The sequence below is a fragment of the Moschus berezovskii genome, chromosome X, assembly GCF_049115385.1.
Source record: "Moschus berezovskii isolate FMDL1 chromosome X, NW_MosBer_1.0, whole genome shotgun sequence".
In the NCBI taxonomy this organism is placed as follows: domain Eukaryota; kingdom Metazoa; phylum Chordata; class Mammalia; order Artiodactyla; family Moschidae; genus Moschus; species Moschus berezovskii.
The window spans coordinates 10130750-10148189 of record NC_142488.1 but is presented as its reverse complement, the minus strand read 5'-3'; the positions used below and the strand labels follow the sequence as shown (position 1 = coordinate 10148189).

Genomic DNA, 17440 nt, shown 5'->3' with positions numbered 1-17440 from the left:
TGCTCTTTTTTTTCAAAGATACTTAGGATAGATTACCCCCCTCCTTGATTTAGGGATGTAAGGAAATAGGGGATGAGAACAGAGTCGAAGAAGGCAAGGTGTGATAGACACAGGCATTTGCAGCAGAACAGAGCAGGGCTGGGACGAGGGTGAGGAAAGTGAGGTGCAAGCTTTAAGGGTGTGCTGCAACAGTCATCAACACAAGCCACAATTAAATGTTTAAAACCAGTGTTATTGCCAAAGGTATGCAATCAACAAAAGAGCAACAAACATTTCAGCAGACTTGGGCAAGCTCTAACGTCTGTCTCCTGGTGGGAGTGTGGATCCACGTCAGCTTCTCTTTGGAGCGGGCTGCCTTTGTCCCTAGGATTCTACATAAGGGATGTTTGGCAGAAGTGAACATGATGCATGTGAAAATCTTCCAGAAATCCGGAGTGACTGTGGCAGTGGATTCCTTTCCCATTACAATTAACAGCGCCAACGATGGTTCTGTGCTTTGAGTTCCAAGAGACGGAGGTTTATCAGTTCACAGCTGAGCCAAGCATGAAACCAAAGCAAGTTTGAAATCCCCAAGGATGTTTCTCACTGGGGTCACTCAGCCAGGGGCCGGGCCGGCCACTTTCCGGTGATTGAACCGGAGTTTTCCGTCTATCCACAGAACGAGTTCTGTGCCTCCGGCTGCAGTGCAGGCCTGCCCGCAGGACCCTGCCAGCGTGCTTAAACCCTGACCTGGAAGGACCAGCTAAGGGTGAGAAAGCAATTCGCTGTCCGTGTCCATCTCATGCTTGTTTGGTTGGCCAAGACTGGCCATGCATGCTGTGGATGGTCCCGAGGTTTTCAGGGCTCATGGGAAAGCTCTTCAGTCATGGAGGCAAACCCATGTCAACTGGCAGTGTATCCTCTCAGCATTCCCCACCTCAATCCATGAAATTCCAACACCTAGAGAGACAGAACACCATGTGCCTCTCAACGGTCTCTCACTGCTTAGAGTAAATATTTTCTATAAATAAACACGTGGATATTTTAGCCCTTTACTTGGAGCACTGAACTTAAAATTGTCTTCCTAGAGGTGAATCAGCTTAGAGGCCAATCTTAGAGAAGATATCAGTGACAGCTTCTCTCATTTTTTTCAAAGATACTCACAGGGAAGGTCCTGGATTTGTTTCCAGTTGATTTAATGATAAAACAATGGAGTGACACTAAAATTTTTGAAAACTCTGGACTTCCAAGATTATAGTGAGACTTCTGAGGAGTAAATATAATAATTTTATTTCATTAATTGGTGGGCTTTCGTGTGGAAAGACAAGGCTTCCCAGGTGGCCCAGTGGTAAAAAATCTGCCGGCCATGCAGGAGATGCAGGTTTGGTTATTATCTTATTTTTATTTATCTATATCTTGTCAAGAGGGCTTCCTTGTGGATCAGTGTTAAAGAATCTGCCTGCCAATGCAGGAGACGCGGGTTTGATCCCTGGGCTGGAAAGACCCTCTGGAGAAGGAAATGGCAACCAACTGCAGTATTCTTGCCTGGGAAATCCCATGGACAGAGGAGCCTGGCAGGCTACAGTCCACGGGGTCACAGACAGTCAGACACGACTGAGCACACATGCACATGTGTAGAAAGAAAACTCTTGGGCGTGGGTTCTTAGGCAAATTTGGCCACTACCTTACTGACCTCTGCTGAGAAATTAAAATGATAAATAGGAAATACTTTAAACATATAAAAGAGCCACCAACTGTAAGCATAAAACAAGGCATTTTACTATTGATTTTGAATAATTTTAAACTATACAGTCCAGGGAATTCTCCAGGCCAGACTACTGGAGTGGGTAGCCTTTCCCTTCTCCAGGGTAACTTCCCAACCCAGGGATCAAACCCAGGCCTGCTGCGTTGCAGGCAGATTCTCTACCAGCTGAGCCACAAGGGAAGCCCATGAATACTGGAGTGGGTAGCCTATCCGTTCTCCAGCATATCTTCCGGACCCAGGAATCGAACCAGGGTCTCCCACCTTGCAGGCAGATTCTTTACCAGCTGAGCTATCAGGGAAGCCCATGATTTTAAACAGTATTTATCAAATACATTTTTAGAGTCTCGACCCCATGCAACGTCACCATCCCCTCATTCCTTTCGGTCCTCTCTTGCCGTGTGATCAGAGTTGTTGACAGTAACTTCATCCAGTTGCTGCCACACAATGAATTCTATATACACGTCAACTTATGTGCTTCTGCCAGGCCAAGGGGTTGCTTCACAGAAGAGGCTGCCCCAAGCTGTTTGCCATGCGCACTCAGCCTGCATCAGCTCCCATGGCTAAGCGCACTGGCTGGGAAAGTGGGATCCCCCACCTGCCCATGCTCCTGGGGGCAACCCCAGCCCCACTGAGGAGGTTCATGGGCTGTGTCTGCCACTTTCGCCTCCACCCCCAGGGATTAGCTCAGAAGCAGCACCCATTTGGCTTAATGATCTGCTGTCACCATCTTGTAATTCTAGTCATTATTCTCACTGTGGGGCCCCGTGGGTTCATTTGGCCCTGGGCTTGCTTGTGATCGCCAGTCCTGTCAGGAGATCCAAAGGGCAGCCTGCGAATTCGCATTTCCAACCAGAGATGCATTTCCCAGATGATAGGGACGCTGCCATGTCAGCAGTACTGTCCCTAGTACTTGAGATGTTCAAGAAATTTCTTTCAGGGGGTGTTTTTCCTGATGCATGTAACTGTTGACTGAATCTGCAACTTATAATGTTTTGCTCTGTATATTCTCTTCTGTGTGTTTGTAAGACAGATGAGCAAGATATGAGACCGAACCATTGTGGTCTCCATGAGCTACATTACGACCTTTCCAAAACTCTCTTCCTATTGTAAGGGGGCCCCAAAGCATCTGTGGCCCTGATAGTTATTTTCATTTGGCAAAGGAATTGACTAGACTCTCTTTAAAACAGCTCATAAAAGCAGGTTTTATGTGCCCACTCTTATCAAAATAACACTGTGACTTATTCTTGCCGAGTAGACATAAGACACTTTCATTAATGAATGGAAAAATGTCAACTAAACAGGGAAAAACAACTGAAGTTAGCCCAGCAATTTGATGTCTAGCCCTGGTCAGAATGTAGAACCCAGTTTCTGAGCTGAGCTCTGTGTGGCTACCACGTCAACACACTTGTATTTGCTCATTCTTACAGTGGAGAGTCCTCAATGAGAGTCAGACCCCATGATGACAGACAAGGGTCCGTTTGTTTTGTCCTGTGTTTTCTCCATAGAATCAGGGAGAGTTTCCTGCTTTAATTAAATGATGGCAGTTAAATTGCTTTTTTCTCCACTTTCCAGCAAAAGTAGTAAGTTCCTTCTATTTTTCCTTCATTCATTGGAAGCCTAAAGTTTCTGGAAAACCACCCTCGTGGTTGTCCTCTGGCTCTTTCCCATAAGGTCATCAGTCATTGGTTTAAAGAGGAGGCAAGGAAAGGACTCTTTATTCCATGTGGGTAAGAAATTCCCTCAGCAGAAAGTGCTTGGGGACCTAACTGCCTCGGTGACAGGGAAAGCGTGTCACAGCTGAGTTGCCTTCCCCTGTCAGTAAGCCCTGCCCAAGCCCCCAGTGAAGCCAGACCCCCTGAGAGCATCCTTTCTCCTGCATACACAGAACCCTTAGATTAGGAAGGGCTTGCTCAGGCATGGGGTTACCTTCTATAAGATCACCAAGGATTTGTCTTGAAAAATTAATCCAAAAGAAAGTAAAGACCAGAGAAGTGAAGTGGGGCGAGGGGTGGGGGGCAGCAGAAGCAGGTTTGGGAACTTTTAATCAATCTGTCATAATTTTCCTTTAAGATGTTGTCAGGGCCACTGTTTTGAGGAAAGTAGAAAATACAGATGTTCCCAGGTAAGACTTCAAACACTCTTGTCATGTTCCTGATGTTCTCATTTTCCTGTTCGGCTCACATTTTCACCATTATTTCTGTTGCTGTGACAACTCATGCTCATATAAAACATAATGGATATGCTCATTAGTACGCTTTACATCAATTTGAAAAAGCACCTGTGCCTTGTAGAATCCTTTTAGGTGTACTTAAATACCATGGATTCCAGTGACGGTCATTTGTTTATCTTTTTAGCCACCATTTTATCCATAAAACAGTTATTCCCACCACCACATCCATCATTATCGTTGTCATCTTCATTGTCAGGAAGGATGGATTGATTTACATTAGTATTTGGGTGAAAGGAGAAAAGGTGTCCATAAACTGCATGTACCGTTTCAATCATAGTTTTGTCTGAATTATTTTTAATTCAGGATATTGAGGAAAGTTAAAGAGTTATCTACAGTTTTCCCTATTTAACAGATAGTGAGCATCAGGTTTTAATTTTTAAATGGAAACAGGGATTGATCCAACAGGCATTTCAGCGATGCACCTTGAAGAAAGGGTTTCATCACTTTGCCCTGCCGTTTCCTGTGACATCTGTTGGGTTTTGCTGCCATCTGCTGGCCATTTCATAGAAACGCTTTCACCTGATTGATATAGGCGTCTTGGAACCTTGCTCAGAAACTTTTTTTGTTTCAGCCCCTGTGTCCACACATTCTCCTGCCGTCATTTGTAAACCTGTCCACTGGTTTGAATCTGGTCTCTCATTGCTAACACACTCACGTACCTGTAATTGTCTCCTTCTGCCAGAAGCCCTGACATGCTGAGGTCAGAAGTCTCTTTTTCCATGGGAGGAAGGCATTCATCCACAGATTCCAACAAGGCCTCCAGCGGAGACCTCTCCCCTTATGACAACAACTCCCCTGTGCTGTCTGAGCGTTCCCTGCTGGCTATGCAAGAGGATGCAGCGCCGGGGGGCTCAGAGAAGCTTTACAAAGGGCCGGAGCCGTGTGTGCGCCGGGTGGGCCACTTGCCCTCCTCGAAGTCGAGGGAGAGTTCTCCTGGACCAAGGCTTGGCAAAGGTAATTCATCCAGTCCCTCTGATTGCATGTGGCCTGGTGTGGGAACTTTGGACCTGGTCTCCAACCCTTGCTTGTTTCATGTTTCTCTAATTCAATGAGCATTTACTGAGGACCTCCTGAACACTGATCCTGGGTTCAAGTCCCTGCACGCCCAGCTAGGTGGGAAGCAGTCTCCAGCTCGGTGAACCCCAGACAGTCTTAGCTGACTCTCCCCTCCAGCATCTGAGGAACTTGCTGGCTCCTGGACTGTGGGCTTGGGTATATATCTTTTAGTCTAAGATGGCACCCCGCCATTGCTGTTACTTTTATACAGAGAACAAGCTGAACTCACTATATAATGAGCAGTCATGTTCCAAATAAGTCTCCATGGCAATGATGACTTTTAGGCAAAAGAAGATTTCCATGGTCAAATACATTTGGGAAAGTCTGAGTTAACCAACCTAACCATTTCTCTGCGGTACAAGTTCTCCAAAATCTTTAAACTGCTCGCAGGCACCATGAATTTCCATGATGGGAGTGAGGGGATGGTTTGCAGCTTCTCTCAAATGGATTTGACCACCAAATGTTCGATTTTGTACTCCCCCTGCACAGAACAATTCCTCAGGGTCAGGACTCTCAGGACACTTTTAAACTGATCATTGGAAGACGCAATACAAATTCTTGCTGCTGTATCACAAATATATAGTTTTCTCTGAAGAATCACTTTGAAAGGGCTCCTTTTTTTTTTTTGGTGTTTTTAATCACAGCAGCTTTATTTCACAAGTATTTGTTTCAAAAATTTCTTTTAATTTACAGTGAAAACAGTAGTTGGTGTTTCCATCAGGCATAAAAATTTCTTTTTAAAATGTGAAAGTACTTGCCTCATCGGTGAAATGGACTCAGGGATATCTCTTCCAGATTAAATGAGAGAATGAATGCATATGAACTGCTAAACACGGGGAAGCACCGGTAGACATTTGCTTCTAGAAAGTCATTATAATCACGTTGTGAATTTGTTTGTTTAAATGCTAAGTTGTATTTGACTCTTTGTGACCTCACAGACTGCAGCCTTCCAGGCTCCTCTGTCCATGGACTTTTCCAGGCAAGAATACTGGAGTGGGCTGTCATTTCCTTCTCCAGGTTCTCTTCCTGACCTAGGGATTGAACCCATGTCTCCTGCATTGGCAGGCGGGTTCTTTACCATTGAACCACCAGGGAAGCTCTTAGGTTTCAGGATTGTTCAGTTCAGTTCAGTTCAGTCGCTCAGTCGTGTCCGACTCTCCGCGACCCCATGAATCACAGCACGCCAGGCCTCTCTGTCCATCACCAACTCCCGGAGTTCACTCAAACTCATGTCCATCGAGTCGGTGATGCCATCCAGCCATCTCATACTCTGTCGTCCCCTTCTCCTCCCGCCCACAACCTTTCCCAGCATCACAGTCTTTTCCAGTGAGTCAACTCAATGCATGAGGTGGCCAAAGTATTGCAGTTTCAGCTTCAGCATCAGTCCTTCCAATGAACACCCAGGACTGATCTCCTTTAGAATGGACTGGTTGGATCTCCTTGCAGTCCAAGGGACTCTCAAGAGTCTTCTCCAACACCACAGTTCAAAAGCATCAATTCTTCGGCGATCAACTTTCTTCACAGTCCAACTCCCACATCCGTACATGACCACGGGAAAAACGATAGCCTTGACTAGACGGACCTTGGTTGGCAAAGTAATATCTCTGCTTTTTAATATGCTATCTAGGTTGGTCATAACTTTCCTTCCAAGGAGTAAGCGTCTTTTAATTTCATGGCTGCAATCAGCATCCGCAGTGATTTTGGAGCCCCAAAAAATAAAGTCTGACACTGTTTCCACTGTTTTTCCATCTATTTCCCATGAAGTGATGGGACCAGATGCCATGATCGTCGTTTTCTGAATGTTGAGCTTCACGCCAACCTTTTCACTCTCCTCTTTCACTTTCATCAAGAGGCTTTTGAGTTCCTCTTCACTTTCTGCCATAAGGGTAGTGTCATCTGCATATCTGAGGTTATTGATATTTCTCCCAGCAATCTTGATTCCAGCTTGTGCTTCTTCCAGCCCAGCGTTCCTCATGATGTACTCTGCATATAAGTTAAATAAGCAGGGTGACAATATACAGCCTTGACGTACTCCTTTTCCTATTTGGAACCAGTCTGTTGTTCCATGTCCAGTTCTGACTGTTGATTCCTGACCTGCATACAGGTTTCTCAAGAGGCAGGTCATGTGGTCTGGTATTCCCATCTCTTTCAGAAGTTTCCACAGTTTATTGTGATCCACACAGTCAAAGGCTTTGGCATAGTCAATGAAGCAGAAATAGATGTTTTTCTGAAACTCTCTTGCTTTCTCCATGATCCAGCGGATGTTGGCAATTTGATCTCTGGTGCCTCTGCCTTTTCTAAAACCTGCTTGAACATCTGGGAGTTCACGGTTCACATATTGCTGAAGCCTGGCTTGGAGGATTTTGAGCATGACTTTACTAGTGTGTGAGATGAGTGCAATTGTGTGGTAGTTTGAGCATTCTTTGGCATTGCCTTTCTTTGGGATTGGAATGAAGACTGACCTATTCCAGTCCTGTGGCCACTGCTGAGTTTTCCAAATCTGCTGGCCTATTGAGTGCAGCACTTTCACAGCATCATCTTTCAAGATTTGAAATAGCTCAACTGGAATTCCATCACCACCACTAGCTTTGTTCGTAGTGATGCTTTCTAAGGCCCACTTGACTTCACATTCCAAGATGTCTGGCTCTAGGTCAGTGATCACGTTATCATGACTATCTTGGTCGTGAAGATCTTTTTTGTACAGTTCTTCCGTGTATTCTTGCCACCTCTTCTTAATATCTTCTGCTTCTGTTAGGTCCATACCATTTCTGTCCTTTATCGAGCCCATCTATGCATGAAATGTTCCCTTGATATCTTTAATTTTCTTGAAAAGATCTCTTGTTTTTCCTATTCTGTTGTTTTCCTCTATTTCTTTGCATTGATTGCTGAGGAAGGCTTTCTTATCTCTCCTTGCTATTCTTTGGAACTCTGCATTCAGATGCTTATATCTTTCCTTTTCTGTCCTTTATCGAGCCCATCTTTGCATGAAATGTTCCCTTGGAATCTCTAATTTTCTCGAAGAGATCTCTTGTTTTTCCTATTCTGTTGTTTTCCTCTATTTCTTTGCATTGATCACTGAGAAACGCTTTCTTATCTCTCCTTTCAGGATTGTAGTAAGGATTAAATGAGATGGTGGGAACACCTAAGACAGAACCTTAGGCTGTAAATATTTACAGACAGATTGGGCGGGGTGTGTGAATAAACACATGCAGGACTGTGACTCTGCTGATGCCGCAGAGGAGTATTCCCTAGGCAAGATAAACAAACTATAACCATTGTTCCTCTGTCTTTATGTTGATGCGGTTGGAGCTGTTGTCACCCATGACAATTCTACTCATTTCCTAGGGGTGCCATAACAAGTGAACACAAACTTAGTGATTTGAAACAACACAAAATTTATTCTCATATAGTTCTGGACATCAGAAATCTAAAATGGGTCCACAGGGCTCTGTTCCTTCTGGAGACTCTAGGGAACAATCTGTTTCCTTGCCTTTTCCAGCTTCTGAGGCTGCCTGCATTCCTTGGTTCATAGCCCTTTCCTCCATCTTTAAAGTCAGCAGCATAGCATCTTCTATCTTACTTCCCTCTTATAAAGACCTTTGTAATTACACTGGGCTCACACAGATAATCCAGGATCATCTCCTCATTCCAAAATCTGGAACTTAAGCACACCTGCAAGACCCTTTTCACTATAACATCTTCACAGATTCTGGGGATCATGACTTACTCTGTCTACCACAGCCATCACAGAGAAAGAGCCTTTTCGTGAATCCCAAATGGAATAGGCCTCTTAAAAGGCAGGTCTGCATCATATTCTGTCTTGTATCCATCACAATCTCGAATACAGTACTTTGAGTAGAAGAGGTGTCATAAAAATATTTATTGATTTATTTTTAATCTTCAGTTTTCATTTTGAGTTACATACCTTTTTTTTAATACTTCTTTCTAGATATGGCAGAGGAGGCTTTCAATATCTGGGGAACTTGGCATTCAACGTTAAAAAGTGGATCCAAAGACCCAGGAATGACAGGTAAAGGATTATATTTTCAAACTAATATTGCACTTACTTTTAATTTTTGTTGCTTTTAACCTTACTATCATCATATTCAGAGAAGGCAATGGCACCCCACTCCAGTACTCTTGCCTGGAAAATCCCATGGATGGAGGAGCCTGGTGGGCTGTAGTCCATGGGGTCACTAAGAGTAGGACACGACTGAGCGACTTCACTTTCACTTTCATGCATTGCAGCAGGAAATGGCAACCCACTACAGTGTTCTTGCCTGGAGAATCCCAGGGACGGTGGAGCCTGGTGGGCTGCCGTCTATGGGGTCGCACAGAGTTGGACACGACTGAAGTGACTTAGCAGCAGCAGCAGCAGCATCGTATTACATGCTTCTCAGATATTATTTGAAAAATGCTGTGTCGACTTAGGGAGAATATTCACAACCTAAAAGTTGAGTGTTATATTTTATTTGGGGGGAATTTTTAGGACTCCAAGCTGGGGAGACTTGGAGTAGTGTGAGAGAACTGCTCTGAGGAGGCAAAGGAAGGAGCCAGGTTATATAGACGTTTGCAACAAAGGGCAGGTAGTCTGAATGTTAACAGATTATTGTTAATTAAAGGAAAACCAGATATCTCAAGATAAGGAATTTAGGACTTTTCCCTGTCTGGGATGATGCAAGAGCCTGGGTTCACTGAAATCATTCCTCTGATCTGCACCTCAGCTACCTGGGGCCAGTATCCTGTATTTTTATGTCCTGAGCCTCCTCAGGGCTCACCACAGGGAGTGGTTGCAGGAAGTGGCCACCATCTGATGGCTTCTACTGCTGCTGATGGCTTCTAGATGATAGATATTCTTTTTTTTTCCTGAGTTTCTTCAGGGTGGCTCACATTGGAGGGCTGCAATCACTGAAGGCTGTGACATCCTTGTTCACTGATATGGCAGGAAATATCCTATTTCTCAGCTGGAAATAGGGGAAAAGGAGATAAAGCTATACCTTTCCACCAAATTACATCAATCTTTGACTCTATTTCATTTCATTTGCAAGAGTTTTTAAAGATAGTTATAATCATTCTGTGTACCTTTATATGATTTGTCTACCTTTCATTCTCCAGTTATTTTCCATTATTGTCGTTAAGGGCTGTGTAGTATTTTGGATGCATATTCATAGTTTATAGCCCAGTGTTGGGACCACTGAGTTGTTTCCATTTTTTTAGTGATGTTGCAATAAGTTAATGTCAGGGACCTCTTTTATGTACTTTTTAGATTTTGTATTTTAAATTGTAAAAATAGTTCACAAAATTTTAGAAAGCCAGTTATAAATCTGAAATAAGAAAGTGGGAAAATAGGAAAATTCCTTGGTGGTCTAGTAGTTAGGGCTCCATGCTTCTACTTCTGGGGACCTGGGTTCCATCTCTGGTTGGGGATATAAGATCCTGCAAGCTGTGATGCAGCCAAAAAAAAAAAAAAACAATAAGAAAGTGGGTCAAAATATAATGAACCTATATAAGAATTCAGAGGTATATATAGTCACTTCACATTGCATAGAGGATACAGTGGCTTGTGTTCCATAAGCCCTAGTGGCAGTGCCATTTCACGGTACTGTCCATGTCACTTTAATCTCATTGGTATTGCAAATCACTGGGTTTGCATTTGGGTTTCTTTAAAAAACAAAATTGTATTTACTATTATCATTTGCCTGTATTTCTCGCCAGTATCTTTCAATTTTTCTGTTAATCAGCTGAATTTCACCCATAGATTATCCTTATGTCATTGGCTATTTATATATGCTAGTGTTTTTAAAATTGATTCTTACAAACTTCTTATAATAAAGGCATTAACCCTTTGACCACATTGTTTGCCACTGATATTCCTTGCATTTTCTCCCTTTTTGCATATCTGGATATTTTTTTATGTTTTACATGAGTAATTCTATCTCTTTTGTGTGAATTCTTTCACAAAATTAATCTTTACTTTTACTTAAGCATTGGCGAATTAGTCATCTATACACTTTTTCCATCACAGTATTTCATTATTTTAACCCTTAATTCTTTAATCTATCTGGAATATATGTTAATATATAATATGAGGGCTTCCCTGGTGGCTCAGACGGTAAAGAATCCTCCTGCAATGTAGGAGACCTGGGTTCGATCCCTGGGTTGGGAAGATGACATGTCCTTCCTGAAGGAGGACATATAATATGAAGTGTGTGAATTGTTTTATTGTTTCCGTGTGTGTGTGTGTATTCCCTTTTTCATTGTTTTGTAATACTTCCCATAGTACATTTTTAAAGCATGGTGCATTTTTATTTTAATGGCCTCTACTCCAGTTTGAGTATTTGAGTACTGATCCATCATCTAAGTACATCTCACCTTATCCCACGAACCACTTTACTGTCTTTTACCCGAAGGATAAATTATTCCAAGATATCCTACTCTGTTTTCCTTCTGCTGGTTCAAGTCTGATCTGTCCCTGTGTAAATGTTTATATGCTCCTCTCCCCCCAAAATGATCTCCCTGCTTACTTTCTAAGAAATGATAGAATAGGGCAAATCAACAGGAGACAGGCAGCCTACAAACATACGCCCCAGGAACTCCTCATTTGCTTGTGAAACACACTGTTTTGCTCTCCTTTCAGTTTCCTGAAGAAAGTTTTATCAGTTAGGGAAGGTCACAAACATCCCCTAAATATCAGTGGCTTTATGTTTCACAGGGTGATTTATCCTCACTACACAGCTCAAGTTCCATCTAGCCAGTGGCTCCCCCATCCTCCAAGGCCTCAGAATCTTCCATGGTTGCTCCATCTTGGGCTAGAAGTTGAGGGAAGAGAGCAAGTGCAGACAACTAGGAGTGCATTTGCTGTTTTTCCTACTAGACCAGGCCTAGAAATGGCTTCCATCACACCTCTCCACATTTGTTAGCCAGACCTTATCTATGTGGCCCTCCTAACTGCTAGGGAGGCTGGGAAATATCATCCAGGAAGGAAAGGGGATGATGGGTGAATAAGGAGCCAGTCTCTCCCACAGTGGCAGGGGTAGAAGATACAAAGGGGCTGCTGCCTTCCCTTTCTGGCACTAAATGGAGCATTTTCGATTCAATTCATTTATTCCTACGGCTTTGATTGACACAAGAGAAACATGGAAACACTATAATATATGTCTCCTCCGGACTGCAAGTTGCACTCAACAGGAAGAGAACGTTCCTTTTACCTTCTAGGTTCAGAAAAGTTTCCGTAAGCATGGCAGAGAGGGGCCATCCGAAGGCAGAAATTAAGGCACAGGACTATTTAGTCTCATTTGACAGTGAAGCTGCCCGAGTCCAGGCATCTGTCTTTGGAGCTGTTGCTGCTGCTAAGTCACTTCAGTCGTGTCCGACTCTGTGTGACCCCATAGACAGAAGCCCACCAGTCTCCCCCTTCCCTGGGATTCTCCAGGCAAGACATGAATTGTACCGATAATCAAGAAGCATTGGTCAGGTCTCTTACTAGGAAGTTTTCTACTGTAGTCAGCCACAGCTAAACATGCCCTGTGCTTTTAAAAAAAAAAATTTTTTTTTTTTTTAAACTGGCAAGGTACCCCGAGAGGGAGGCTACAAACCAATTGCATTTCTCATCCTTCTCTCTGGCTCCTAGGTTCCTACGGCGACATTTTTGAAAGCAGCTCCCTCCGCCCGGGGCCGTGCTCCCTGTCTCAAGGGAACCTGTCCCCCAATTGGCCCCGGTGGCAGGGGAGCCCCACAGAACTGGACAGCAATGCGCAGGCTCTTCGGAGGACTCAGCCCACGAGCGCGGTGGCCGAGGCGAGGGCGCACGCCCCCGTGGCCCGCGTCTGCAGCACGCCCCACATCCAGGGCGGTGCGCAGCCCACACCGAGGCCGAGGCCGGAGCCGTGCTGGACTCTGAGCAGCGCCGAGGACCTCGCCGAGAGCGAGCCGGAGGGGGACTGGCTGCAGAGGAGAGCCAAGCCTCTGCCCCAGAGACCTGCAGAGGGTGCCGGGCACGACAAGCGGCCTCCTCCTCCTTATCCTGGTCCAGGAAAGTCAAGCGCATCATCCCCGGCCCACCAAGCCGCCGAGCCGCCGCTGTGGAGGCCGCGGAGACCCGAAGAAGGCTCCGGAACAGCTTCGCAAGAGGGAAGGCAGACAGTCGAGCCGCAGCGAGGGCACCAGGCTGCCCAGCAGAAAGTGAGCAGCGCCTACCCCAGTCCCGCCGGCGATCAGAACAGTAAGACCTTGGGGGAACCCAACTGGCTCGACTGGCAAAGGGATCGATGGCAGATCTGGGAGCTCCTGTCCACCGACAACCCCGATGCCCTCCCGGAAACGCTGGTCTGAGCCCCCCACGCTCGCCCCTCACCTCCCAAACAGCCTTCTTCCACTCAGTAGGAGAAAAAGTGGGTGTTGGACAATTGGGCACTTACTTATTTTTCTTCTTTTACACTTAAAAAAAAAATAACACGAGAAAAGTCAGTTCACTTAAAGATAGAGCACCCTAGGACCCTGACCCTTTATAATAAGATTCTATTGCATAGCCAGCCTTCAGAAAATAAACAAAAATGTATGCTATCGTCCTATCTAAAAGCTATTCACATTGGCTCTATATAAGATAAATTCTCGCTTTGGTATAGCTTAATTGTATTTATGTGTCTTCAATTTTGACTCTTGTGTATTCTGTAACAGATTATGTATGATAATCCTATATGTTATATTCACAGAAAACAGAAGGAACACATTTTTAGTCACTTATTCTAAGTAATGAGATTCTATAGAATGTTCTAGAATATGCACAAGCGGGTTTCTGTGCTTTTGCCAAAGCTTTTAACTGGGGACAGCCCTTCTTTCAATGCCTAAGAATAACACTAACAAAGAAAATAGAACAGAATATGAGAAGCCATATTTTTATATAGTAGTGAGATACAAAAAGAATATAGTCACTGAATGCTTTTTCATATTGAATATGTTTTAAGGAAAATATTGAATTTGATACATTATGGAATATATTTTTAGAATCTGTTTAGAAAGAATTCAGTTAATGAAACAAGAGAAAGGCCGTGCCTGACAAAGAAATAATAAGAACTTGTCCTTCCCATTTTAGGTCAAATTCAACTTTATATAGACCATATATAATATATATTTATAATGTACGATTTCTATGTATTTTTCAAAACTATAAACTGGAATGCAACTATAAAGTGTTTGAGTGAAAAGAGAGCATTCAAATTACAGAACATGGTTTTTCCTTTTGCCCCATCATGAGTATTAACCAAATTATATGCAGCTGTTTGTGAAGTAAATCATATTTGGAAAAAAACGGAGCTCTGTATTTACACTGTGCCAAAGGCTGAGGAAATGTTTTCTTTGGTAATTTTCTGTGTAATGTAAAATGTTCCTAGCATACTTCAGCAGTAAATTTGAAGTTTTTCAACTGCAAAGCAATTTTTGACCAGCAGGTGGCAATTCGCTTCAGTATCTTATGAGTTTTGTGTTTTTTTCCACTTCGTAAGGGAATGTGTATCATAGAAAAAGATTTTTTTTTAAAACATGCTACTCTTAATTTTCATATTGGCGATGACATTTTCAGTGGTGTTTCTTCAAGTTCTTACTTGTGCCATAATGAATAAAAAGTTAAAGCAAAGGCTTTGTTCACTGGCATTAAATCTCATGAATGAACCCACACACCATTCCACATACACACTTCCCCATCTGCAAGTCCAAACGTAATGAATAGTGGCAGTACTATCTGCATACAGCTAAAGAGCTAATAAAAAGTCGTAGGTGGCTTGGAGACATAACCCAGTGAAACTGATATTTGTTGCAAGTGAAGGTTGATTGTCGTTCATTTGAAACTCAGTTGTTGATGAGGAAGTAGATGGGAACTTGGGTGGTTTCCCACGTGCTGAACAAGTGTTTCCCAACACAATCCTTATATGTTATATCTACACTACAGGCCTTGGATGCTCCTTCTGTTTCAGGGTTGAGATGATGAAGTCTAGAAATGCTGTCTGACATTTCTTAACCAGGAGGAGGGGGCACTGATGGGGGTCTTTGGGCTCTGCCCTTGGGTCCAGCACTTCTACTGGCGGGAATGTGGGAAGGATTTGCCTGCTGGCCTCTGGCTCTTTCTGGCTGCCCCCACACAGCCCAGAGTTGCGAACAAGACCCAGAACAAGACCCAAATGCTGCCTGATTGTAGATCACAGGTTGCTTTCCCATGCTACCTCCCCTCGTCCTCCTCCTATTGATTCTGTGTTTTCTTGGCTTTAAATTTAACCCCCGTCTGGCTAGTTCTCTCTCTCCTTTCTGGACTCAACTACCTAATATATGGGACTTCCCCCCAACCCCCCGCCACCACCAGGTTTTTGCCCTAAACAGTCCTATTTTTTTAAAACTGCCAGATCAGATGGCCCTGAGGTAGATGTCTGTGTCTTAAAAGGTAAAGTATGTCTGTCTATTAATGGTCAGATCTAGAATAGTCCAGAAAACATGGCTCAGAATATTTTTATGTAATGCAATTGTGTGTGTGTGTGTGTGTGTGTGTGCTGTGCCGGTGTATGCCCATGTATGTCCATGTAATGAACAATATTCACTCTCCCTTTCTCTTTAGATGGTTTAGGCCAGTGACCATATCATTAACTCAGTGAGTGAAGGCTTGTTTCTCAGATGCGTTTATCACATTGAAAATAAGCTGTTTTAAAACACACACGCACAAGACACAAAGACCTGAGTCAAAGTTGGAGTCAACTCTAACACCTTGTAAGTGATAGAATACCTGACAAGAAAAAAATAATACACTCTTTCAGGTTGGACAAAACCATTTAAAAGGCTGTCGAAGTCATTCATTCCTAGGAGCAAAGAGATCCTACAGTCAAGAAGAAAGCTACCCGGTGACACAGATGTCTTGCATCTTTGAATAGTGAATCACCATCTTTATGTGTCTGGGATGAGGCACAGTGATAGGACCCAAATGGCCAAACAGGAATTTGTCTTGATCTAAGTGGCTATTAACATACGTGTGTTGTGGGTTTTTATACCGAAAAAAAAAAAAATCTCTTCTACCAATGGAGTTTGTGCAAATTGAAGAAATTTCTAAAGAAGCCCAGCTTGCTTCTTTTTCTTATGCACATTTTAATACACATCTGCTTGGCAGACGACCAGCATTGGGATCAAATCGAAGGAGATATCAGGTCCCCGTCCAGGCCTATGTGTACATCGCTCTGATAAGCAAACTGCAGGAGGCACCAGAACTGAGAAGAAAAGAAATGACGGAGTAAGAGTCACACTGAGATGAAAACAATTCAACATCTCGACCGGACAGAATTTTAAAACAAGACTAAATCAGCAGCAAATGTTCTGAGAAAGAAAAAAATCCCAAACAAAGGAAAATGCCGATAAAGCTTGGAATTCTTTGGCACAGGATGGCTTCATGAAGCTGTGGAGCTCCAGACACCGGTCTCTGGAAGTGCGGACCCCTGGCCTGGTGTGGCCTGCGGTCCTCCGTGGTGCACACAGCAGCAGCCCCAACTGCAGGCCCCCTGAGGTCACAGAAAGGTCAGAAGATTCTCTCAATTCAATTTGACCAACATCTGTTCACCACTGTTTTTTACGCAGCACGATGAGCTAACGTTTATTAATGACACCCGCTCTAGTCTAAGTGTTTCACTCACATTAACTCTTTCACCCCCTCATAAGCAGTAGATGGGAATCACGACTATCCTCATTTTCCAGGGCGCACGAAAGACCCAGAGTGACATCAAATGAGTTGCCCAAGGTTGCACAGCTGGAAGGTGACAGAACCAGGATTTGGTGGTGGGCCATCCACGTGTGGGGCTTCCCAGGTGGTGCTAGTGGGAAAAGAATCCACTTGCAATGCAGGAGATGCAGGTTCGATTCCTGGGTCAGTAACATCCCCTGGAGGGAGGGCATGGCAATCCACTCCAATATTCTTGCCTAGAGAATCCCATGGACAGAGGAGCCTGGCGGGCTGTGGTCCATGGGGTCACAAAGATTTGAACACAGCTGAAGCAGTTGAGCATGCATGCATCCAAGGGTGCAGACCTGCTGTTTGAACTGAACCTTTGGAAGCAAAGCTATTTCTTGTTTCTCTACAAACAAGATGCCCACATTTGCTTAGAGGGTGTGTGTGTGTGTGTGTCACTTCAGTTATGTCCGACTCTGTGCGACCCTATGGACTGTAACCTACCAGTCTCCTATGTCCATTGGGTTCTCCAGACAAGAATACTGGAGTGGGTTTGAAGGGAAAAATCTTTCCCATACTCTCTTAATCGCCTGGCAAAAAGGATTTATTTCACATGTATACAGGAACCAGCAAAGGAAGTATCTGGCTCCTTAAATGGTTAAAGGTTTACAGACCTAACCTAGTAGGGAAAAGGCAGTGGAGAGAAACAATTTCTAAG

The 17440-nt window shown here is 43.9% G+C and overlaps 1 protein-coding gene across 5 annotated transcripts in view; it reads left to right on the top strand.

The window, feature by feature from the left end:
• The window catches only part of ARHGAP6 (Rho GTPase activating protein 6), a 563891-nt gene extending 549199 nt beyond the window's left edge, over positions 1-14692 (top strand). For 4 of the 5 annotated variants that reach the window (XM_088834028.1, XM_055437712.2, XM_055437713.2 and 1 more), the window contains 3 exons: positions 4657-4928; positions 8980-9060; positions 12661-14688. In XM_088834028.1, coding sequence (XP_088690154.1) covers positions 4657-4928; positions 8980-9060; positions 12661-13361 — 1054 coding nt within the window. In that variant the 3' untranslated portion in view covers positions 13362-14688. Of the gene's footprint in view, positions 1-4656; positions 4929-8979; positions 9061-12660 lie in introns of all 5 variants that reach the window. The other variant, XM_055437710.2, reaches the window with a different exon arrangement.
• The last annotated feature ends 2748 nt before the right edge of the window (positions 14693-17440 follow it).